Below are 26613 nucleotides of genomic sequence, written 5' to 3' on the forward strand. Positions count from 1 at the left end.
AGCCCTGAAGCTCTTATCCTTTGGTCAGACTCTGGTCAGGCGGACTGCGGAGTAGCTCTGGGCGCTGGGTTTGATTCCCAGGTCAGGTGGGACATATTTATGTGGAAGTTTACATGCTCAAGGGGCAAAAAAAAAAGTCTGAATAGGGAGTCCTGAAAAGATTGTGAGAGGGCGCTGCACTGTGGTCGTCCAATACTCTTGGCACACACAGGCACACACAGTTATTCATCAGGGTATTCATTTGGTATCAGGGTCTATATCAGGGTATATAAGGTATACTTCCGATTCTGTTTGGTCGTCATGGTTATAACTCATTTACTCTGGTGCTTCAGGCTCACGTGAATCTGGAGAGACAAGCTACAGTGTGTGAAGGTTGTTATTAGTGATGACGCGGCAAAAAAGGATGGAGGGGATTACAAAGCAGTGAAATCTAAAGTGACGCTATCATTTTCCATGATAATTTCAGACTGAAATCAGATACAATCAACAAGAGGCTGTTGTTGTGATCAGCCACAGGCACGGAGCCTTAACACATTATCAAACACATGATGACTAATGACATTATCATAAAGTTAAAATAAAAACATCTTCAAATGCCTCACAGAGTCATTATTCATTCACTCTTCAGTCATACCTGGGAATAGGAAATACCTTCTTTTCCTTAACGCTAGTACCTCACTGGTAAGGGCACAAACTGGTGTACTGATACCTTGTGACTGGTATCTTGCAGTTGTCGTGAGTACCTGAATTCAAACCAGTCAAAACGAACACTGTCCAAACATTACATGCTCGCACCTTTCCACCAAACCATGATCTAGAGCTCCCATAACCAACCGGCGTGCTGTGATGAGATTGCAGGGACAGTGCCTGATAAAATCTATTACGTTGTCAGTGTCTGTGTTAAGGCCACACAGAGGCAGAGTAGAGGCCGGTGGAGAGGCACTGGTCCCGTAAGGACAACAGGGGCACAGCAGATGTCCTTGTTTGTTTACAGATCATAAACACTGTCCCATAAGTCTTCACTGTGAGGAGAAGCTGACTTATAATTTGGTCTGCAGAGCTTATCGGGAGAGGCAGCAGTGAGCAATTCTCCATCAGTCCTTATCTGTCCTCACTGTGAGCCTCTGCCTCTCCACTATCTTCTGCCATTACTATTCAAGAATCAACAGCAGCTGCAAATAAAGGCACCCGGGCCACACTACACGAGTAGAAAACATGACTCCTTTTCTAAAAATCTGGTTTGAAACCCACGCCAACTGGAAAAGCATGCAGATCACAGCGACATTTGATAGGATCACTGCACGGAAAAGGCTTTGCGATTGTTTATCATGTAATACAAATTGATTGGGCGTGTTCATATTTAAGAGGGATTGCTATGCTGGCAATTTAGATGAGCACTAAAACCCCTAAACAAAGACAGCACCTGTGAGTGGCTCGTGTCTCATGTTATCAGACACAGCATGCTCCGATGGTCTTTGTCTATGGCTGCACTGTGCACTGCCTGAACACACAGACAGAGAAAAGGCACTAGTGTCTCATTGTGGCCCTCATTGTATCCTTGCCAAGGTGTCACCACAACATTAATGACTCTGCTGTTCTCACGCAAATACAGCAGCCACGGCACACCTTCAAACATTTACTTTGAAGAGGCACTTATGATGGCTTTTTTTAAAATAAATAGTATGGCTACAAGGACCCCCAGTGTGCACTTTCCTGCTGATCTCAAACCTGGAAAAACGTAGGCAGGATGGGCACCACCTAACTATAGCAAATCGCCCATTATTATTACCAGGGAGAGGATTTGCTATGGAAACCTCATTAAAGCAAACAAGCCAATATGTTATGCAAACCAAAACCAACCGTCATTACCAGGCTGTACGGTAGAGCTGTTTTTTCTGTCCCTGCTTTGCAAAGGCAGCTGGAAACAGTCCCCAGTCGGCTCCAACGAGCTTTTCCAAAAATAATAACGTGTGCCTCTTATTACTCCAGCTTACTGAGCAGCAGGGACCAGCACTTTCTGTCTAATGTTGGGTCTCAACAACTTGCCTCTTCTTTCTTTTAAAGTCATTTAGCTTCATTTGTATGAGTTTTAGGTTATTGTTTGTCTTAACATCTTTCAAACATCAGTCACAAAAGGTTTTCTTGTTTTCTGCCTCTTTAGAGCTTCCCTGCAATGTGGGAGCTCTCCGTGGTGCTGAACCCCTACAAGCTTTGATTATTAGACCAGTAGTTTGTACTTTATATTTTAAAGCTATTCATTGGGAGAAAATTACTGTTTTATTACTATCTTTATTCCTCACTATATTGTAGTGTTTAAGATTTGTGCATTTTGTATGCGTCTTAATATTGTGCTGGACCCCAGGAAGACTAGTTAATAAGTAAGTTAGTAAGTGCTTTATTTGTCATTGTACAAGCGTACAACAAAATAGTGTTCAGGTGTTAGTCCTGACCCACTGCAACTGAGCGCCACTCTGATCCTCTGAAATGGTGCAGCACCTCCTGGGTTTGTCCCTGTTTCAGAGCGTGGTGTCCTGCACTGATCAGCTCCACCTCCTTCCAGCACAGCTCCCACCGCTCCACAACAGTCTTTCACCACCTTCTGGGAAGAGCTTAGCAGTTAATCTGTTTTATTCTCCAGTGAACTTCCATTAGCCAGAACAATGGAAGGCATGTGTGGCTTAGCTGTCTTGCCTGGATACCTCCTCGTTTGTCCCTTCCTTGTTTCCTGTAGCGCCTCTTTTGACGCCTCCACTGTGCTGCAGGTGTGGGGGACTCTTGGTGCCTCTTCAGTGTCTCAGAAGAAAACATTTCTCAATTTCTCATGTCTCAAATGAGTTTAGCTGATCAGCGAGCAGTTTACTTTTTAAAAAAGCATCTTTCTTCAGGACCATTGTGGACTCTCTGCAGTAATGGGGATCCTAGTAACAAATAAACAAACCAACAAATAAAGTCATCTGAAAAAGCTTTTAATATATTCTTCTAGTACAACCCACTGCATTATCCCATTAAAATAGAAACATGAAAACCTGTCACATGCCCTTAAATGTCCTTAAAAAAAAGTGCTTTAAAAGCAGTATGGGCGCAGACTAAAGTTGCTTGAAAAATCAAAATCAAACAGAGAAAACCATAGACCAAACAACATGGCAAACCAGTGGAGACTGTACATTGATTTGTATAACGTAAATATGGGCATCACGACAAATCCTCCTAAAGACGTCTTTTCCTTTCAAGGGTTTTAGGAAATACTGACAGAGACCTCATTAAAAAGGTCTAGTTTCCACACCCAATACAAAACGAATCTACAGCAAAAACAAATGAAATATGGCATCAGAAAAATAAAGGCTTTTAATGTGAGAATACCTTGCGTGCTCTTTGTGGTGGTTGTTGTTGTTGTTGTATTTAAAAAAATATTAAAAGTTCAGTTGCACTGAACTTTTTAACAATTTTAGGAATATGGCCTGTAGCTAATGTTTGGCATTTTCATGACAAACTTGATCAATGTAATTGAGTCTGTAATCTGAGTTCTTTTTCATTTCAACACTTATATCATTCGGTCTGGATCCTGGAACCTGATCCTGGAACCTGGGGGATGTTTTCCAATACTGGCCATAACTTTATCAAATTGTGTTAATCCTATTAGCTTAGACGTACCATCTGTACACTACCTCACTGCCTAGAAGTAACCTGTGAAACCGTATGAACGGTGTTGGGCTAGTGTTTCACCCTCTCTCATAACCTCCTTCTCTCTCTCTCTTTCCCACTCTCTCTCTCTCTCTCTCTTGTGTTAAGAAATTGACAATAAATGCATGTGCAATGTCAAAAAGTTTCTCTCTCTCTCTCTCTCTCTCTCTCACACACACACACACACACACGCTCTCTCTCTCTCTTTCTATTTATCTCCCTCTCTTACACTCCCTCTCTCTCATTCTTTCTCTCGCTCTCTCTCTCTCTCTCTCTCACACACACACACGCACGAACGCACACACACACACGCACACTCACACACACGCACACTCTATTTATCTCCCTCTCTTACACTCTTACACTCCCTCTCTCTCTCTTCCTCTCTCCCTCTCTCTCTTCCTCACTCTCTCTCTCTCTCTCTCTCTCTCTCTCTCTCTCTCTCTCTCTTCAGGAGCTCGCGTGGATCACCCGCCCCGCTCGCACTCAGTGTTTTGTGGTCTCGTCGCTTACACTGGCAGTACACGGTTACCCCAAACAAAGACTGTTCTGCTCCGGGCTGTGGGACACGGCGCACGGGACACGCTTGTTTGAATATGGATCATCAGAACAGGACCATCTAAATAAGCGGACCAGATTAACTCACATGTGTGTAAAGCTCGCGTCCACTGAGAGCTCTCGTCTCCTTAGGGACAGCAATGAGGAAAAAGATGAGGATATTTCACTCTGTGTGTCTCCAAAAGTACGTGCCGCCAGTTTGGAGCCGCTGGAACTTGTTATGCACAGCATTCCTGTGTTTAGGGTTGACAATAGTGCGGGCAGAAGATGACTGCCCAGTGTCGTGCATGTGCGCGAGAGAGTCCGGTACTGTGACCTGCCGGGACGGAGAGGACTTCGGTGAACTGCCCGTGAACCTTCCAGAGTGGACGTCCAATCTGATTGTCCAGGGTAAAAACCTGTCCATTCTACAGCGCGGTGCGTTCATAGACAACACCACTGAGATGGAAATCACCACTGTATGTTTATCCTACAACGGGATACAAGTCATTGAACCATACGCCTTTCTCGGTCTGTCCCGTCTGCATCTCCTGGACTTGAGTCACAACCGACTGGAGTCAATCTCAACTCGTGCTTTCTTCGGATTGCCACAACTACGGTCGCTTTATCTCAACTATTCCGTTTTACCTGCGGCAGTGACGCAACTTTCCAGTGCGCTAAGTTCGCAAACTTTAGCAAACCTCCACAGACTCGATCTCGCGGGAAACAGACTGAAAGCCATTCCCCTCGCGAGGTTTGACAGTTTTAACTTGCACATATTAGTCTTGGTAAATAATTCTCTTGAAACTCTTGCGAAGGAGAATGTTTCGGACTTGTATCAGCTGCGGCACTTGCGTCTCTACCTGGCGCTCAATCCCTTTCACTGCAACTGTGATCTTGAGGAATTTTATTATTGGCTCAAAAACTCTTCCCAGTGTCCCGATGCGGGACGGCTGATGTGCAGTGAGCCTGAGAACAAGAGAGGGGCCCTGCTGGAGCGTTTGCGCGCGGAGGACGTGGACTGTAACCTGGAGAATCTCGAGGCAGTATCCTACGTGTTTCTGGGCCTCGTGTTGGCACTGATTGGAGTGGTCTTTCTCATGGTGCTTTATCTGAACAGAGGAGGCATCAAACGGTGGCTCAACAACATCCGAGAGGCGTGTAGGGACCAGATGGAGATCTATCACTACCGCTACGAGCAGGACTCGGACCCAAGATTGGCCAACGTGGCCGTGTGAAAGTTGTGGCCTACGTTTGGATAGCGCAATACAGGACATGCTGGACACGTCAAGACTTTCAAAATAAAGCTATGAGCTATGTATGTTACATCAGCATGAGACAGTAGTTTGACCAGTTTGCATAAACAGGTGTAGTTCTTTAAGATTCATTTTAAATTGAGCAGGTGAATATATCTGGAAACATGATTGAACTACATTTCACCTGAAAACATTTTGTTAAAGATCCTGGCCTGATGAACAGGAACGTGGCACAGTTACAAGTGATCCCTAGAACGCCCTTTAAGCCACACATGGTGCCAGTTTTACAATTGTGAACATGATGAGAATATAATGGATAGTTTGAGGGGAACATTAAGCACAAAAGAGTGTCCTCTGAAAACTGTTGTGCTGGTGTCTGTTTTGGGCAAAGCCCTGGAGGAGTTGCCTCCGAGGATGGAACTCTTTGAAACAGTAAAACATGTTTTTAACCATCCATCATAAATAAAAGCAACATTCAAAGTATAACTATACAGTTCTTGCTTCTCCAAACTGTGTGCACACACTGTACAGCTAATCTCATTGGCCCTGATTGAAAAGCGGAACTGTCTCTTTAAGAACAGCTCCTCAAGGACCTTGACAGTTTATAATGGTACCCTGAAATACAAAGTGAGCCAAACTCATCAGACCGCAAAAGAAGACACTGCAGGTGTACAAACTCTGTTTTGTAGTTTTGTATCCATTGTTTTAAACTGTGGACAGGTGTATCCAACTAAGTATCTAAGATGCATGAAGTGACAAATGAGAACTCAACTGACAAGACTGTGGTTTTGTTCTCACTGATAAGATCTCTGCAGCCTCTTACACCTGGAAATCATCACTGACTTTCAAGACTTTTCCCAAATGTTCATTATCATCTGGGTCTATGAATGTATACATAGCACAAGTTACTGTACGTGACAAGTACTTACAAGTCTGGCTGCCACGGCTCACTGTGCAGCCAGAGGAAAACAGACAAGGCCCAGTTGGTGTTTCAATGTGGAAACATATTTCCAGAGTCACAATCTTTCAGCAAATCAATATGGAACTTTGCTCAGCTCAATATTTCATAAACATTTGAGCAAACAGACAAACACATGTGAGTGATCGGCCATTAGAAACCATCCAAACATTTGTAAAGGTCGAAGAAAGTGGTGCAGTGTTAGCAGTGTTCTTTATGTCAGGACACTTTACTGTCAACGTCAGCGGACGACGACTTCCCGCAATGTTGTGAGCGGGATAAACATTTGCTGAGTGTTTCTATGAGCTACAGTAATATCAGCAGATACAGCACCAGCCTAGAAGGTTCCTTTAAACTGAATTGCCATGGCTAATGGTTCAGACAAAGGTCAAGACACAGATCCATTTATTCTGTCTCAGAATATATTCAACTTTTAAAAATGTGCAAACTGCATCCTGTCAATTTGCTAAAACAAGGTAAATAGTCACATTTCCTTTTTTTTTATATTTGTTGCTGTACCTCCAGTGAGCAAGGGTTTACCATTCAGAAACCACACCCCCATTCACATTAATACGCCAGTGTAATCAGACACTGGAGTGAAGGCAGATTACAGAAATATATGAAGAGTTTAACTGCAAAAACAGATATCTACAGTGGGAGGAAAAAAATAATATACCGTTTGGAATTCTGATCTTTATTAAAATCCCAACAATGAATTAGCAGTGTCTGCTCAACCTAATACCACACAAACAATTACATGTCATCATATTTTGATGCAACATGTAAACATTCACAGGACAGGGAGGGATAAGTGAGCACACCCCCTCAATCATGCAAAAAAAAAAATCTTGTAAAGAGGAATGGTCCAAGATTAATCCTGATCATTGTGAGCGTCTAATCTGCAACTACAGGAAAGCAGTTATTGCTGCAAAAGAACGTCAGCCAGCTATTTAATACAAGAGTTCACTCACTTATTCCACGCTGTTGAACAAATGTCTCAGGTTTTTGTGCAAAATGTCATGATAAACTTGTGAATTGATTCTTCCATTGATGATCGCACGTTGTCCAGGCCCTGAGGCAACAAAACAGCCCCACACCATGATTCTCCTGCTACTTCACAGTGAGGACAGGGTTTTGATGTTGATGTGCTATTACATTTTTCCTCCACACATGACGTTGTGTGTTCCTCCCAAACTATTCAACTTTGGGTTAATCAGTCCACAGTATAATTTTCCAGAAGTGCTTTGGAGCATCCAAGAGCTCATTCACAAACCAACGTCGAATAGTTTGGGAGGAACACACGTATGTATGTGAAGTATGGTGCTGGAGAATCATGGTGTGGGCCTGTTTTGTTGCCTCAGGGCCTGGACAACGTGCTATCATCAATAGAAGAATGAATTCACAAATTTATCAAAATTTTGCAAAAAGACCTGAGACATTCACAACAGCGTGGAATAAGTAAGTGAACCCTTGTATCAAATAACTGGTTGATCCTTCTTTTGTAGCAATAACTGCTTTCCTGTAGTTGCAGATTAGACACTGCCAACAATCAGGGTGAATCTTGGACCATTCCTTTTTACAAAACTGCTGCAGTTCAGTGAGATTCCCTAACCCTGTCCTATGAATGTTTACATGTTACGGCCATTCAAAATATGATAAAATGTAAATGTTTGGATTGCATTAGTTTAAAGCAGACACTGTTTAATCATTCTTGTGATTTTCATAAAGATCAGACCAAATTTTAAACCCATTTAGACAGAAATTTAAGAAATTCCAAACGGTGTCTAACTGTGAAGGACATTTGGCCGCATGGAAAACTCCATATAGCTCTATATGCTGTGTGTTTGGCATAGCCTTCATCAACCAACAACCCAACACGCACAAAAGTATAATATTTAAATGAACTAAACCAAACTCTTTTAAGTTTAAATTAGTGTTCTTAGGTGACAGTTTAAACAAAATCTCTCTTTAGTCAAGGGTCTTGTAAGGAGCTTGAGTTAAAACTGTGTACAAATACCGACCATTCATTGTTTCTTCTGCGATGTTTGATTCAGCCTTGAGAACAGAAGCCCAGTCGCTTCAAAAGCACCACTGTCAAAAACGACCCACTCCATGACTAAAAATAAGATTTCTCCATTAACGCAGAGTATGAATTAATGCAGACTCCACTGGTGGCATGTCGCGAGAACTCCAACCCGACAATGACAAGAGATCCTGTCAGATTGGGTGGCAGGTGACCCGAGGGTGCCATTTGCTGTCATGTTGTGTATGTAAGCTGTACATTTAATCATAAGGACAGCGGGGTTTACGGAGAAGAAAACAGGCAGCTAATGCACTGTGGCACGGTGTATTTAAAGACACGCTGTGCGGAAAACAATAGTGCATGTCAGTGGGAATTGTAGCGCTGTGAATAAGACTGACGACAAGGTATTTTCATCATTTTCCGATAATATTTTAAGTTTCATTTCATTTTTCATAACAGTGTTAAGAGGAATATGACCCAGGTGAAGGAAATGTCATAAAGACTTTGCGGACGAGGACCAAGAAGAGACATTGAGTAAAAGCCAGAAGTGTAACTTGTGACACAGTGACCAGCATTTGTGCCGCATCTTTACCCCCAAGGCTGTATACACACTTGTCTATGAATTATGTAAAGAAGGGGTTATCAAACGTATGGGGCTTTAGACTGATTGGTTAGAATGCCCGTCTATTCTGAGAAGGACGTTTCCAGTAATAAGCTGTTTTTTTATGAGCTGCACGTCGATGGCCTAATTTCTCATTTCACTTCTCAAACTGTCGAAACACACCATTTGCCAGAGACGTCTCTCAGACTTTTCCTTCCCGTCTGTCTGCTCCTCTGCAGGTAAATGACTTGATCCAGCCCAGTGCCTCTGTAAGAGTTTAAGCTGAGCTCAGCAGAAGAAAGATAAAGAAAAAGTGGAACAAATGGAAAGATTCATTAATGTGCTTTGGTCCAATCGTCCTTGGCTTTATGCTGTGAGGTGACTCATCTTCTTCTTTCTGCAAATGTCTGTCTAGGAGGACGCAGACCAAACAACAGAAAAATGAAAGTTTCAAAATGTCATGTTATTACTTGCAATAAAAACAACAATAATAGGACGGAAATAGCATGGCACCTAAAAGTGAAATACCTTGACAACTACTATGAAGAATAAGGACACTAGCCTAATCTATTTTATAGTAATGTGACCAATCCTAACCCTAAACCAGTATAAAGTCTATTATTTAAACAGTATTATCAAACAGAGCTGCATGATGATTCCACTTGCTTTCCCCAGTTACCACAGTTATACTAACTCCATCCAATCACTGTGTTATTACTGTGCTGTAAAGAAAGGTGCTACCCATTCATCATGCAAAAAATGTTGCTGACATGAACTTTCAAGTCTTGCCCTTGTATAGAGCAAAACTTAAAGGAATAGGCCACCGTTTTTACATACTGAGATATGTTCTTACCTTAGCTTTGACGAGTTCTTTAGGACCTGTCTGATCTTCCCCCGTGCCTTCAGTCACGTAAACACAGCGTAGACGGCGTTAGCATTTAGCCTCTCCCTCTCTCCTCTATAGCTCCAAAACAGGTCAAGATAGAAGCTACCAAGCTCTTCCACGTTTTCCCTATTTAAATATGGTTACGTGAAGTGTTCCACTACAAAGTATAATTACACAAAACTAAACAATGTGGATTTTCTAAGCGGATAAAAGGGGGAACTATATTGTAAGGCGTAATAATACCAGGAGTAGTTTGGCATCCGCACAGTAAAGTGAAGATTACTGCGCAGTAAAGTGAAGATTACTGCACGGATTTCGAACTACTCCTGGTATTATTACGCCTTACATTATAGTTCCCCCTTTTATCCGCTTAGAAAATCCACATTGTTTAATTTTGTGTAATTATACTTTGTAGTGTAACACTTCACGTAACCATATTTAAATAGGGAAAACGTGGAAGAGCTTGGTAGCTTCTATCTTGACCTGTTTTGGAGCTATAGTGGAGAGAGGGAGAGGCTAAATGCTAACGCCGTCTGCACTGTGTTTACGTGACTGAAGGCACGGGGGAAGATCAGACAGGTCCTAAAGAACTCGTCAAAGCTAAGGTAAGAACATATCTCATTATGTAAAAACGGTGGCCTATTCCTTTAACACATCTAAATAAATTGCATTGAGTTTAGTTAGGCAACTTTAGATTTTATTTTCAAAGTGACCATAAAAAAAACATTGATTATGTTAAAAACCTTTCATGACCATATCTACTTTTACTCTCACCAAAGTGCAAACGGCACTCCTTATTTGTGAATTCTGTTCTATCTACATGGACGATATATCTACATAAGCACAACGCAAAAACGTGTGTGTTAAAGGCCGACGTTTTGAATGATGCGATGCAGAGTGACAGGGGTTCGGGCAGATCCTTGTCTCACGTCAGTGTCACTGTCTGAAGAACCACTCATTCATATTAGGCCTTGTCAGCAACAATCACTCTGTCACTTTACAGTTGTGAGAACTTATACAGACATCAATGGGACAACGGACAGAGAGTGTAAACTTTAAGACATTAATACATTTGCAAAAATAAAACAGCTGCGTTCATGGTGGCTGAGTGGTTAGCGCTCTTGCCTCACAGAAAGAATGTTTTGGGTTCAATTCCCAGACCGTTTCTGTGTGGAGTTTATATGAATCTCTCCCCGTGCCTGGATGGGTTTCCTTCGGGTACTCCGGTTTCCCCCATCAACCAAAAACATGTGCAATAGGTTAATCTGGCAGCATGGTAGCGCTAGCACTCTTGCTTCACAGCTAGCAGGTCCGGGTTTGATTCCCACCTGGACGTGGAGTTTGCATGTTCTCCTCGTGCCTGCGTCGGTTTCCTCCAGGCGCTCTGCTGTCCCCTATTACTAAAAACATGTGCAACAGGTGAATTCTTCAGCCAGGTGATTCTGACCATCAGCCTGGCTCCACATCTGGAGACGGGTCCCCGGGCGCGGTACTGCCGTCACCCACTTCTCCTTAGGGGTCGTCCCAGAGGTGTCGAGGGATGGGTCAAATGCAGAGGACAAATTTCCTTACGGGGACAATAAAGTGCACCTTAAAGGCACACTGTGTAACATTTTGGACTGTACTGTTGCCATCAGTACAAAACATGCTACTAATGACCAGCTCAACACAGAAAATGCTATTACAGCAGTGGGGTAATCAAATAATGGATTTGGATGAGAACCTAACCTGTTTTAATCTCAAATTCTGCTGATTAAAGTCACATCTCCATGGAGACAAGCTGGAGATGTACCCACTCCTGGCAAAGGTACAGTCATGTCTTAGATGAGCCGCTCACAGAAAAAGCATTGTTTGTTTGTACATTTATGAGGTACTTTTCAATGATGAAAATATCTGTCATAAAATAAATGCTTGTATTTCAATTCCATTTATTGGGTAAAATTATACGCGGTGTGGCTTTAATAATCTCATGATCGTTACAGAGATCATTACAAAGTTATACATTCCTTAAAGCACACACAGCAGTACTCAGATACAGTACTGTTTGTTGTATTACCATTATGTCCAAAGTATTCTGAGACACACTGTGTACATGATACAGGCAAATATTCACTGCATGATTTTGTCTTTTGAGTTACAAATATGTCTTTACTGAAATAGCCACGGTGTGTGTGTGTGCATGCATTCTTAATTGTAAGCATCTGATGAGCCTCTTTAGTACTTTCCTGTGTTCTTTCACCATCTGCACTCCTCGCAAATCAAAGCCAAGTCAATTACATAAGTATAAGAAAATAGATAATTCCCTTCCCTTTATTAAAAGCCCCATTAATCTGGTCATGAGAACTTGGGTGTGAGAATTACCCACAATCCAGCTCTCTAATCAGCCCGCTGCGGCGCCTGGTTGACTCCGGCGCTCCCTCAAGTCGATGGGTCCCTGACCGCAGCTCAGACCTGGTCTACAGCAGGTCCTGAGGTCTCCAGGATCCATACTCTAATTAAGAGCTGTCGGCCGGAGCTGATGGGAAGAGAGGAGAGAATGAGGGTGTGAACAAAACAAAATGTGACCTCGCTTTGATCTACAGAATCCATACATTAACCATTCAGCAGCAAGGGCAGACAGGCTGATGTTAAAACAAATGGACGGAGGCTTAAACTGGTTGACTGTGCATAACCTTGAATAACCCATTGGTGGTATAATTGGGCTTCTTCAGGCAGTACTCAGGGTCAGTCCAAACTTCCCAGTGGAGACACAAAAGAATACCTTACCTCGCCAACACTTGACCAACTAATTAGTCAACAGAAAACAACAGAAACGGTATTCAGCAACGCTACTCCTTTGGCTGCCCATCACTCAGCAGCCAATTCTCTGAAAAAGCCGCACACAGCCGACGCGAGCCTTCATTAAAACGTGCTTTCATCAGTCTCACGTCCGCCTGCTGTATGGGTGTTAATGAGGCATCGGGGAGAGCGTCGGGCCCGCGTTCAGTGGATTTGTGTGCAGCAGTGATGGACAGCCTCCCGTTGGAACGGCTGTGTGAAATGTGCAGCCTCAGCACTCTGAATATTTCATACTGTCCTTCAAAGAGCACCTGCAGTAACACCAGGCTGGGCACATTTGACCTGACAGCACGTCCATCAGACCACACCGCAGGCGCAGGGGGAGGGATCAACTCTGCCTGGAACTTTTAGCCTCTGAAACTGTTCAGTAATTGGCTTAACTATGATAAACAGTGTAATGTTAAAGCAAGTCCCAGGCCATTCAGACAGTTGTTTTTTTTTTAGATTTTTGTTTTGGCCAATCAAAGGCTCAAACATCCGCATGCTTTCGGTTGCCAAATCCTATTGCTGTGACGAGCAGCCAATAAACCTAATTTTTAAACCTAAAATGCATGATACACCCTACTCTTAAGAACTACCCGGATTGTGTCATAAAATATAAAGATATTTTCAGGTTGATGTTATAGGCTACTTACAAAAGCTCATAAAATGTAAATAGAATAATACACAAAGAAGCATCATTATTTCACTCAATCATAAAAACACTTCCCACTTCAGGAAACTCTGACTCACTGTTTGGTCAGGCGTGTAAATGTACAACAGTTTGTGCATGGGATAATTTAGTTTGGCAGCGTGTTGCAAAGGCTCGCTGCTTTATAAGAAACATCGTTGACCAAATGTACCGTGTAATGGATTGATTGACTGGTTTATGTCTTTATCATGCATGAGGAATTGTTGTGTTCTGAAACATGGCATGGCTCTTTATTGCTAACTACTGCCCTCATGTGGTTGTTTATAGCAAACAAACATGGTCCACTTCAACGCACTGACTAGAAATGCAAGCGTGTGACATTTTGAAGGGAAACAAACATCGCAAATGCTGCAGAAAACGATCGCGATTCCACACAATTATGCAGTGTCTTTCCACCTACATCTGTTACAACTCACTTACAAGGAAATGCGGCACCAAACTGTCATTGTTGGATATTACAGACCCATACACGCGGGGAGGACTGGCCATGTGTCCATTCTGGAAGATCAAAGAAGGGCCACTGGCTCTTGGGCCACCAGTCTAAATGTTCTCCTTAACCTCTTAAACCCCCGCCTTAACCGAGCTTTACCCAAATCTAGGAGCTTAAAAGCAAAGCATCAAAATAGCAACGAGTGAGCCAGAAAAGCAACAAAAATGTGACAAAAAAGTGACTAAGACGTGACGAAAACATGACAACAAAGCAACGGTATAAGCAATGAAAAACCAACAAAAAACTGACGAAAACACAACAAAAAGCCACAAAAAAGTAATGAAAAAACTACAAAAACATGCTGCAACAATGTGACAAAAGGGTACAATCACTTGTAGGTCTTAGCTTTCAAATGAGGCGTTATGCTGTTGCTCTCCAGTGGAAAAGCTTTTAGATTTGGGTAAAACCGAACTGGAGGAAATGCACTCGGCTCAGATGGGAGGTAAGAGGTTCACATATGTCTTTGTGGAAGTGCTGCATTTACTCTAATTTGGGCCAGGCTGGTCAGAGTCCAGGGCCCTTTTTCAGTCCCAGTCCGTCCCTGCATACACGCTTCCGGCCTACTGTAAAACACATTGAAATGGACACAGCGTGTTGTATAGATGGCTATTTTTCACAGATTAACGAACAGTGAATCTCACATTGACAGTAAATCCTTCTATGCTACAGCAGTTTTCAATAGGCCAATAATTTGATGAGATATGCATATCCGATTGAAAAGTACAATGGGACCCCATTAAAAGAGTAAAGACATTAGAATTTCTCATATTTGCATCCAACTGCGCAACAAGTTTCAGGCATTTCAGCGGTTTTGAAATGGAGATTTTAAGTGAAACGTTGGTGTGAGTTTATCTGGAGTTCATGTATCCTGTCAATATGGAGTAACTTAGTTGGTGTGACGTCATGCAGAAGGCACCTATAGATTATATATCTATAATCATATTACTAACCATCATAAACTAACATGGGGTTTTTAAATATGGTTTGAGGGGCTGGATTGGGCATGAATAACCCTCTGGTTTATAGACACAGGCTCTGATTGGAACAATAGAACAAATGAGACCTCATCACCTCAAGTGACACCTAATTATGTGTAGTGATAATCCATCTTCTCTACAGTGGAGGGCTCCAGTTATCATCTTTGTCCATTACTTCAGAGCAAGAAGAGTCATTTATCAAATGGGAAGGGGACACCTTGTATCACATATACGGCCAATTAACTTTGGAAATCAAATTTTAATTTATAAACATTTTAATCGGATACAATAAAAAATATCAAAGTACAGGTTACCAAGAGCACTTTTTGCCTTGGTAACCTGGCAGCACCTTTCATGAAACACTTTTGATACTGGCCAACGGGAGTCACGCTACACAATTTTAATTCTTCAAATAGGTTGCCCGTTTTCCCTGTGATTAATATTGACAAAGGCAACATGTTCTTCTCTCGTAGCTGATGCAAAGACCAATACACTGACTGCTGACAGGAGCTTCTGTATTATTGCACTGACTGACAGTAATTGTGTTAATAGTGTACATTTGATGATATGTTAACAAAAAAATGTAAAATCATCTTCAAAACGTAGCCTGTATCGGTCAACCTCGAGTACATCGACAAATGGCGCCTTGAAGTATTTTTTGCTTAATAAGAGGACTACCAATGTGTGACTGTTTCTATAAATCATAAGCTGCAGTTGAGGGGGTCATAAAGTCTCATGGCTGGTCTTTAAATAACCTTTAGTTGCTATAATTCACCACTGCTCCCAGGCCATAACTTCATCGTGATGTAAATCATGAAAACATTAATGCAGTTCGGACGACACAAGGACATTTCATTTTTGAACTGTTTAACCTACAATAAAATGTTATACTGTGGCCTTAACCACTTTAGTGAATATTTATGGCTGTTAGTGCCGTTTTAATAAACTTGAAGAGGAGACAGGTTTGATCAAAATCTCCTTGAGTATTTCACCCTCATTTCCTGGACTGAAAGTCCCTCCAGGACAGCAGTGGTGCTCAGTGACTCCCTCTGGTCTTGATAATGACTGGGGGCATGAATGCATCACTGGGGACAGAGACTTAATGATCTAATATGAAAACAAACTCCACACAGGAGCACTTGTCTCTCATGTGGTTCATTAAGGAGCTGAAATGAAATGTGACTTCGATAACGATAAAAAACACTAAGTAAAAATACAACATTCAATGTGTAAATGGGTGCCATATAAAAGAACGCAGGTTTCTTTCTTTAACCTCTTACCCCCCCACCTAAACCGGCTTTACTCAAGTCTAAACACTGTCTGTTTCTTCTTCGCGTTTTGTAGGGTTTTGACGTTTTTTGACGGTTTTCAATTGCCTTTTTGTCATGTTTTTGCCACTTTTACAGTGTATATCTTGTATACACTGTAAATCTGTATATCTTTATTTAAATCAGACAAATAATAAAAAAGAAACATAAAAGTTTGAACTAAACGATCCATTCCCTAGTGCTGTAGTGATACAAACTTTTGAAAATATCTTGTCCTCATGCTTGCATCATTCTCCATAATGCAGTCCTGTGGGAGCAGGTCACTGGGCGGTCATTATAGTCTACATGAAGTTAAATGGTATAATTGTACAAACACTAATGGCTCGTTAGCATCGCCACACTCCCTCGTCCCATTAGCCCCAGTTTAAGGCCTGATAATGGAGGCAGATGAGATTAATTAAGCTCAAGTCTCAACACTCAACTCTTTGTTTATTACAAGACCAAGGTCAATACACAGAATCCTCTGCTAATGACATCACAAATAGGACTCGTTAGCCGGGCCCTTGGGAGTCAGCCTTTCATCTTGAGGGGGGTCACCTTGCTCTTTGTTACACTATTTACGCCTAATGTCATTGTTTTTGAATCTTAAATTGCCCCCACGCTCCACATATGAAAGTTTAGGAGGGCCCCGGAGAGCAATCTGGCAGAAGTTGAGTCCAATGAAGGAGCAAAGAGTCAGAGATAACAATCTGCACATGGGTAATTATGTCATATTCATGTCGATTACAATTGCAAATCACATAATCACATAAAATGGAATTTAAAAAGGTATTGACAAAGTTAGGCATGGACTGACCTACACTTGACTGAATCCATTCCTTTTATGATAAATTATTTATTAAACATTGTGGGGAACAGAAGCTGTGCCTGAGGCTGATTTTACCAGTCCCAACACAGAGAGTGATTGATGAATTAAACTTTTAGATGTTGGTGGAACTGTAGTATTGGCTTGACTCACAATTGATTCATTTTCAGCCGGTCCCTTTTAAGGCAAATAAATAAATGTTAAGGGCATACAGAATGAAAATTGAGGAGTCGAAACAAGACACTATTATACAAAAACTAAAACAATTCAAAGATTAAACCTGTGGCTCTGATTTGCATTGCGCTTTACAAGCTTTTACAGCAGAACGTTGTTCATTTGTGAAGGCTTTCCATCTTATAAATCCATTCCGTCTCTACCACCAATCACATAAACTATATGGGTAAAGTGTCTTGCCCAAGAACGGACTGAAACTCAGGAAAACCAACCAAAGAATCAGTCTACACCTGAGCCACTGTCATCACTTATCAAGTGTACGTCGACTAGAGTAGTGCAAATTTGCTTTAAGGTGGGCTGATTTTTTCCCCCCTATAGTTAAAGGGATATTTCAGGATTTTTGACATGGGGCCCCTTGTTGATTTTTGGAGATATACTGTATAATTCATGCAGTCTATATCTGAAGACTTTAGTGGTGCTAGGCCAGTGCTAGGCTAGCGCATGTCTATGGTAACTAGTAGCCTGCATTAAAAACCTCTTCAAAATCATAAGGTAGCCCTCCAAACGTTGCGAATTCCATGTGTAGTAATGCCGGCTGCAGGTAAACAAACTACTGTAGATCCGGTAAACTAGCAGATCACTCCGCCGCTGCGTAGCTTACAACCAGGAAGCTGATGCTGCTCAAATATAAGAAGAAGAAGAAGAAGATCTTTATTTATATAGCGCCTTTCACAGACATGGTCACATAAGCTCTTTTAAATTCAAAATGGTTATATTTCAAACAATATTCAGTCAATACAGACATTTATATCTGTAGTCTGGTGTTATAAGTGATTTGCCTCAGGTGCACCGTGCTTTGGTCAGACTGTTTTTATCGCCACTTGGGGCAACAGTGGTGCAGATGGTAGAGCAGGTCGTCTCATGATCGGAAGGTCGGGGGTTCGAATCCCTCCTCCTGAAAGTGCACACTGTTGTGTCCCTGGTTAATGCTGAGATGTTTGATAGTTTTCTCCTCAGTGAGGCCCACCACATGTCTTTTGGACCCGGTCCCAACCCCGTTTTTTAAAACATTTTATGGATCTTTTAGAGACGAGCTTCTAAACATGATGAATTGCTCTCTCCAGACGGGGGTCTTCCCTGCTGCGTTTAAAGGGGCGGTGGTGAGGCCCCTGTTGAAGAAGAGCAATTTGGACTGTAAAGATTTGAACAATTTCAGACCAGTATCCAACTTACCATTTTTAAGCAAAATATTAGAAAAACTTGTCTTTATCCAACTTAATGATTTTATTACTGCACAAAATGTCCTTGAGAAATTCCAGTCCAGCTTTAGGGTAAACTACAGCACCGAGACCGCCCTCTTAAAGATTTTAAATGACCTTAGATTAAATTATGACTCACAGAAGGTCACAGTGTCTGTTCTTCTGGATCTGAGCGCTGCCTTTGATACAGTCGACCACACTATTCTTTTAACTCGTTTAAAGCACATCGGCCTCTCAGATGCTGTACACAAATGGTTTGCTTCCTACCTCACAGACAAGACGTTCATGGTGAGTGTGGATACTTGCTCCTCTAAGGTGCATGGAATTACATGTGGTGTGCCCTAAGGTTCAATTTTAGGCCCAGTGCTTTTTAATCTGTATATGCTCCCTCTTGGTGATGTCATCAGGAGACACGGGGTCAACTTTCACAGTTATGCTGATGATACACAGTTATACATCTCCATGTCTCCAGATGACACCAGGCCAATAGATGCACTTTTTAACTGCATTTTAGATCAAATCCTGGATGGCAGAAAACTTTCTCCAGCTTAACCAGGACAAAACTGAAATGTTAATCATCGGCCCTGAGGCCCAGAGAGAGAGACTTTTACCCAAACTACAGTCACTGTCTATGAATCCTTCCTCACAGGTGAAGAACCTGGGTGTGATCTTTGACTCTGAGCTGGTGTTTATTCCACACATTAAGAATATCACAAAGATAGGTTTTTACCATCTAAAGAACATAGCCAGAGTCTGCCCCATTCTCTTTGGGCCAACATGGAGACGCTAATGCATGCTTTTATCACCAGTCGTATCGACTACTGTAATGCCCTGCTTTCTGGTCTTCCCAAAAAGAGGATCTCAGGTTTACAACTTTTACAAAATTCAGCAGCTCGTGTCCTGACGAAGACCAGGAGGCGGGACCACATTACACCGGTTTTAGAATCGCTGCATTGGCCCCGTGTGTTTCAGGATCGATTTTAAAGTTCTTTTAATGGTTTTTAAATGTCTTAATGGACTTGGTCCTTCTTATCTTTCAGAACTGCTTTTACCATACAAACCTTCACGGCCCCTTCGCTCCTCCGGCAGGGGTCTCCTAGTTATTCCTAAAGTCAACAAAAAGACTCATGGTGAGGCGTCTTTCCAATATTACGGCCCTCGCCTCTGGAACGACCTGAGGAGGAGCTCAGGGCTGCAGAGAACGTTCATGTTTTTAAGAGCAGGCTCAAGACCCACCTTTTTAGCTTAGCCTTTAACTGACTAATCCATTTATTTAATCCTAATATATAAAATGTATATCTGGGAGGTTGTGTTTTAAATGTTGTAATCTGTAAAGCACTTTGTGATACCTTTCGGTATGAAAAGCGCTTTATAAATAAAGTTTGATTGATTGATTGATTGATTGATTGATTGATTGATTGATTGATTGATTGATTGATTGATTGATTGATTGATTGATTGATTGATTGATTGATTGATTGATTGATTGATTGATTGATTGATTGATTGATTGATTGATTGATTATTGATATTCCTGTCACACCTTGAGTGTTTCTTGAGAGCTGATGTAACAAGTAAATTCCTCTATTGTGAGATCGATAAAGAATTATCTTATCTTATATCAGATCAATATAAATTGAGAGAATTAATATATTGAATTAGGTTACGTTAAGGCTTCATTTCAAGTTTAAATCACCTTTTTAGTCATGATGATTATGGGTCGGCGTTTCTTCTATGTAAATGAATGTAAAGTGACGCTGATTGCTCACACAGGTGTGATATGTGAGTGGGATGTGAGTGTGTTACAGAGCAGTGATGTTTTAGAAAACAGAATCACACAAAGTGTGATTCTCCTCTGTACATCACACAAAGTGTGATTCTGGGGGAAGAACTCAACCCCCGAGTTCTTCCCCCATAATGAACACTAGTGCTACAGCACAGACTCAGACCTGCTGTGTCCTCAGCTGATGCTTCCTCCTCTGAACCTCCACTGTTCTGCTCTAACACTGGGCCTTCAGCTCATCTTCTCACAGCTCCAAGGCTGAATGTCACTAATTAATACAAACTCTTCTCATTTTCATTTTACCGTAAGTTTCTCATATAGATTTAGATTTCACTTGAAGACACATTTAGTCCTAATGTCCATTACAAAGGCCATGGAGAGAAAATGTTTTTCAAAAAGGGCTTAAATCTAAAAAACACGGTAAACAATATTGAAAAATAAAAAAGTCCGACAGATTAAGAATTCATAAGATTGATGTAGTTCTTAATCTGCTTTTGCAGAAACTATAGCCCTCTTAGTAACTTTGGGTTCATAAAATTTGGCTGATGGAACTTCGGCCATTTTGAGTCTCAAATGCTGTGTTAGAGACACCGCAACATATTATATATTATTAGAAAGTCTTGGATGTCCTCTGTACAGGACAAAAAGATTCACATAGACAGCATGCAACAGCCTGACTCACAACAAGAAAAAAACCTGAGCCCATGCATGTATGTCCTCTGTAGTGGACATACATGCATGGGCTCAGGTTTTTTTTAAAGATGTGCTTTTAACTGACAAAACTCTTTGATGAGGTGAAACAATGGAGCATGCCAGGAAAACAGAGCGATTCATTCAAAAACTGGTCAGAAGAACCAAATCTAAAAGTATAAAACAGTAACAGCAACTCTCTATATATACTTTTATATCGTTATCATAGACTTCATTGCTATGAAAACAACATAACATAAAAACCTTCCCTACTTCATACTATATTGTTCAACTAGACCAAAGTGTATTACGGACTGTGATTAGAATTGTTTACCAGCACAAATATACAGGAAAAACTTTGTTGATCATCACATTAAGTAAAAGTTTACTTTGAGAAAGTTCACGGTGTTGTTGTTAATTGCCGTGCTTTGCCTCCTGAGATCGATGAGAAGGATATATTTCTGAGCGCAGTGGCCAGAGATTCAGGGCAGGCTTTGGATGAACAAGAGCACATGCGCCTGCACAGCTACATCGAGAGACATCAGGTGAGATGTGATGGATTCATGTTTGTATAAATGTAAGTCTATGATTATGTGTTGATAGTAGCGACAGAAGGGTCTATAATGTAACCTTTGCCTTTTGCAGATACTGTGAAGGCTCCTGCCACCTGCCATGATGTTCACCTCAAACTCCTCCAGCATCATTTACCCTTCTGGCTTCTACATTGTGGCTTTCGAGAACTTCCCTTATATTGAAATCTACTATATCATTTTAGCTTTTGTTTACCTGCTTACTGTCATATTCAACACGTTTCTAATTGCTATAGTTATCATTGACCCATGTCTGCACACCCCTAAGTTCTTAGTTGTCGTTAACCTGGCTATAGTTGACGTGATGCTCAGCACAAGTATTATCCCGAGCGTGATCAAAGTCTTTTTACTTAAGGACAACTTTATCTCATATAACCTTTGTCTGGTGCAAATGTACGTCTATTATTCATTCATTTCAATGGAGTCTTACATCCTGGCAATCCTTTCCTATGATCGATTTATTGCAGTTTGCTTTCCCTTACGACAAGCAGCCATCAATACAATGAAAGCCATGTTCTTTATAACCGCGTGTACTTGGGGTTTCAACTTAGGACGACTTATGTATAGTGTTACTATTATAACACGCTTGTCTTTTTGTGATTCGGTCAAAGTTCAAAGCTATTTTTGCGACTATGCCCCTGTTTTTAGACTAGCATGTAATGATAAATCACTCCATTGGTCCATGGCATCAACATCCAGCATGATCAATCTAATACTGCCTCTGTCTTTCATTATTCTAACCTACATTGTTATTTTGGTGATAGTCTTTCGGATGAAAACAGTCAGCAGCAGGTTGAAAGCCTTGGGCACATGCATTGAACACCTCATACTGGTGGCAGTGTTTTTTGTCCCAATACTCGTCATTTTTGTGTTCGGCCTTTACATCCGAATGATAGATGCAGACAAGCGAGTTCTTACTCTGTCCATGGCCTCCTGCTTTCCACCGTGCATTAACCCCATAGTGTACTCTCTAAAAACCAAAGAGATAAAGACAAGATGGTTAGCTATGGTTAGGAAACTAAAAGTGAGAGTGTGACCAGTTTTTCTGATCAGGTGCAGTCCATATTTGGATAAACTGAAACCTTGGAGACCATAGAGATGAGGCCTAATGTGGTTTATTTTAAAATGTAGCATTTTAGACAAGAACCTAAAATGATTCTTCAAAAAATGTATGTAAATGAATGTACAGTGACGCTGATCGCTCACACAGATGTGACATATGTCTGGGTTCTGTTTTAGAAAACAGAACCACACAAAAGTGCTCACACACAAACCCTTTTCTTAATAACCCCGAGTTCTTCCCCCATAATGGACACTAATGCTACAGCACAGACTCAGACCTGTTGTGTCCTCAGTTGATGCTTCCTCTTCTGAACCTGAACCTCCGCTGTTCTGCTCTAACAGTGGGACCTTCAGCTCATCTTCTCACAGCTCCCAGGCTGAATGTCACTAATTAATACAAACTCTTCTCATTTTCATTTAACCGTAAGTCTCTCATATAGATTTAGATTTCACTTGAAGACACATTTAGTCCTGATGTCCATTACAAAGGCCATGGAGAGAAAATGTTTTTCAAAAAGGGCTTGAATCAAAAAAAAAAATTGTCAACAATTTATTATGAAATTAAAAAAGACGCTTATGAAGAATTCATAAGATTGGTGTAGTTCTTTCTCTGCTTTTGCAGAAATTAGCCCTCTCAGTAACTTTGGGTTCATAAAATTTGGCTGATGGAAATTCGGCCATTTTGAAACTAAGTCTCAAATGCTGTGTTAGAGACACCACAACACATTATATATTATTAGAAAGTCTTGGATGTCCTCTGTACAGGACAAAAAGATTCACATAGACAGCATGCAACAGCCTGACTCACAGAACAAGAACGATGTCCACTACAAAGGACATACATGCATGGGCTGAGTCTCAGGTTTGTTTTAAAGATGTGCTAAATTTAACTGACAAAACTCTTGGATGAGGTGAAACAATGGAGCATGCCAGGAAAACTGAGAGATTCATTCAAAAACTGGTCAGAAGAACCAAATCTTAAACTATAAAACAGTAACAGCAACTCTCTATATATACTTTTATATCGTTATCATAGACTTCATTGCTATGAAAACAACATAACAAAAGGCTTGAAAGAGAGTAATTTGAATAAAAACCTTCCCTACTTCATACTATATTGTTCAACTAGGCCAAAGTTTATTACGGACTGTGATTAGAATTGTTTACCAGCACAAATATACAGAAAAAACTTTGTTGATCATCACATTAAGTCAAAGTTTACTTTGAGAAAGTTCACGGTGTTGTTGTTAATTGCCGTGCTTTGCCTCCTGAGATCGATGAGAAGGATATATTTCTGAGCGCAGTGGCCAGAGATTCAGGGCAGGCTTTGGATGAACAAGAGCACATGCGCCTGCACAGCTACATCGAGAGACATCAGGTGAGATGTGATGGATTCATGTTTGTATAAATGTAAGTCTGTGATTATGTGTTGATAGTAGCGACAGAAGGGTCTATAATGTACCCTTTGCCTTTTGCAGATACCGTGAAGGCTCCTGCCACCTGCCATGATGTTCACCTCAAACTCCTCCAGCATCATTTACCCTTCTGGCTTCTACATTGTGGCTTTCGAGAACTTTCCTTATATTGAAATCTACTATATCATTTTAGCTTTTGTTTACCTGCTTACTGTCATATTCAACACGTTTCTAATTGCTATAGTTATCATTGACCCATGTCTGCACACCCCTAAGTTCTTAGTTGTCGTTAACCTGGCTATAGTTGACGTGATGCTCAGCACAAGTATTATCCCGAGCGTGATCAAAGTCTTTTTACTTAAGGACAACTTTATCTCATATAACCTTTGTCTGGTGCAAATGTACGTCTATTATGCATTCACTGCAATGGAGTCTTACATCCTGGCAATCCTTTCCTATGATCGATTTATTGCAGTTTGCTTTCCCTTACGACAAGCAGCCATCAATACAATGAAAGCCATGTTCTGTATAACCGCGTGTACTTGGGGTTTCACCTTAGGAGGACTTATGTATAGTGTTATTATCATAACACGCTTGTCTTTTTGTGATTCGGTCAAAGTTAAAAGCTATTTTTGTGACTATGCCCCTGTTTTTAGACTAGCATGTAATGATAAATCACTCCATTGGTCCATGGCATCAGCATCCAGCATGATCAATCTAATACTGCCTCTGTCTTTCATTATTCTAACCTACATTGTTATTTTGGTGATAGTCTTTCGGATGAAAACAGTCAGCAGCAGGTTGAAAGCCTTGGGCACATGCATTGAACACCTCATACTGGTGGCAGTGTTTTTTGTCCCAATACTCGTCATTTTTGTGTTCGGCCTTTACATCCGAATGATAGATGCAGACAAGCGAGTTCTTACTCTGTCCATGGCCTCCTGCTTTCCACCGTGCATTAACCCCATAGTGTACTCTCTAAAAACCAAAGAGATAAAGACAAGATGGTTAGCTATGGTTAGGAAACTAAAAGTGAGAGTGTGACCAGTTTTTCTGATCAGGTGCAGTCCATATTTGGATAAACTGAAACCTTGCAGACCGTGGAGATGAGGCCTAATGTGGTTTATTTTAATATGTAGCATTTTAGACAAGAACCTAAAATGATTCTTCAAAAAATGTATGTAAATGAATGTACAGTGACGCTGATCGCTCACACAGATGTGACATATGTCTGGGTTCTGTTTTAGAAAACAGAACCACACAAAAGTGCTCACACACAAACCCTTTTCTTAATAACCCCCGAGTTCTTCCCCCATAATGGACACTAATGCTACAGCACAGATTCAGACCTGTTGTGTCCTCAGTTGATGCTTCCTCTTCTGAACCTGAACCTCCGCTGTTCTGCTCTAACAGTGGGACCTTCAGCTCATCTTCTCACAGCTCCAAGGCTGAATGTCACTAATTAATACAAACTCTTCTCATTTTCATTTAACCGTAAGTCTCTCATATAGATTTAGATTTCACTTGAAGACACATTTAGTCCTGATGTCCATTACAAAGGCCATGGAGAGAAAATGTTTTTCAAAAAGGGCTTGAATCAAAAAAAAAAATTGTCAACAATTTATTATGAAATTAAAAAAGACGCTTATGAAGAATTCATAAGATTGGTGTAGTTCTTTCTCTGCTTTTGCAGAAATTAGCCCTCTCAGTAACTTTGGGTTCATAAAATTTGGCTGATGGAAATTCGGCCATTTTGAAACTAAGTCTCAAATGCTGTGTTAGAGACACCACAACACATTATATATTATTAGAAAGTCTTGGATGTCCTCTGTACAGGACAAAAAGATTCACATAGACAGCATGCAACAGCCTGACTCACAGAACAAGAACGATGTCCACTACAGAGGACATACATGCATGGGCTGAGTCTCAGGTTTGTTTTAAAGATGTGCTAAATTTAACTGACAAAACTCTTGGATGAGGTGAAACAATGGAGCATGCCAGGAAAACTGAGAGATTCATTCAAAAACTGGTCAGAAGAACCAAATCTTAAACTATAAAACAGTAACAGCAACTCTCTATATATACTTTTATATCGTTATCATAGACTTCATTGCTATGAAAACAACATAACAAAAGGCTTGAAAGAGAGTAATTTGAATAAAAACCTTCCCTACTTCATACTATATTGTTCAACTAGGCCAAAGTTTATTACGGACTGTGATTAGAATTGTTTACCAGCACAAATATACAGAAAAAACTTTGTTGATCATCACATTAAGTCAAAGTTTACTTTGAGAAAGTTCACGGTGTTGTTGTTAATTGCCGTGCTTTGCCTCCTGAGATCGATGAGAAGGATATATTTCTGAGCGCAGTGGCCAGAGATTCAGGGCAGGCTTTGGATGAACAAGAGCACATGCGCCTGCACAGCTACATCGAGAGACATCAGGTGAGATGTGATGGATTCATGTTTGTATAAATGTAAGTCTGTGATTATGTGTTGATAGTAGCGACAGAAGGGTCTATAATGTACCCTTTGCCTTTTGCAGATACCGTGAAGGCTCCTGCC

At 41.1% G+C, this 26613-nt stretch overlaps 3 protein-coding genes across 3 annotated transcripts; all 3 read left to right on the plus strand.

Moving 5' to 3' along the window:
* Positions 1 to 4138: 4138 nt before the first annotated feature.
* tpbgl (trophoblast glycoprotein like) lies at positions 4139 to 6170 on the plus strand. The gene has a single exon (XM_079566438.1). It carries the CDS (start codon positions 4380 to 4382, stop codon positions 5454 to 5456), a length of 1077 nt encoding a protein of 358 aa, XP_079422564.1. The 5' UTR covers positions 4139 to 4379; the 3' UTR covers positions 5457 to 6170.
* Positions 6171 to 21652: 15482 nt separating this feature from the next.
* On the plus strand, positions 21653 to 24116 carry LOC306970675 (olfactory receptor 5B2-like; the record flags this gene model as incomplete). Its single annotated transcript, XM_079566704.1, has 3 exons — positions 21653 to 22591; positions 23903 to 24007; positions 24108 to 24116. 3 exons carry the CDS (start codon positions 21653 to 21655, stop codon positions 24114 to 24116), a joined length of 1053 nt encoding a protein of 350 aa, XP_079422830.1.
* Positions 24117 to 24137: 21 nt separating this feature from the next.
* On the plus strand, positions 24138 to 26602 carry LOC306970676 (olfactory receptor 5B2-like; the record flags this gene model as incomplete). The annotated part of the gene is made up of 3 exons (XM_079566705.1): positions 24138 to 25076; positions 26389 to 26493; positions 26594 to 26602. 3 exons carry the CDS (start codon positions 24138 to 24140, stop codon positions 26600 to 26602), a joined length of 1053 nt encoding a protein of 350 aa, XP_079422831.1.
* Between the last annotated feature and the right edge of the window lie 11 nt (positions 26603 to 26613).

Source organism: Gobius niger, assembly GCF_951799975.1.
Source record: "Gobius niger genome assembly, chromosome: 11".
Lineage (NCBI taxonomy): Eukaryota > Metazoa > Chordata > Actinopteri > Gobiiformes > Gobiidae > Gobius > Gobius niger.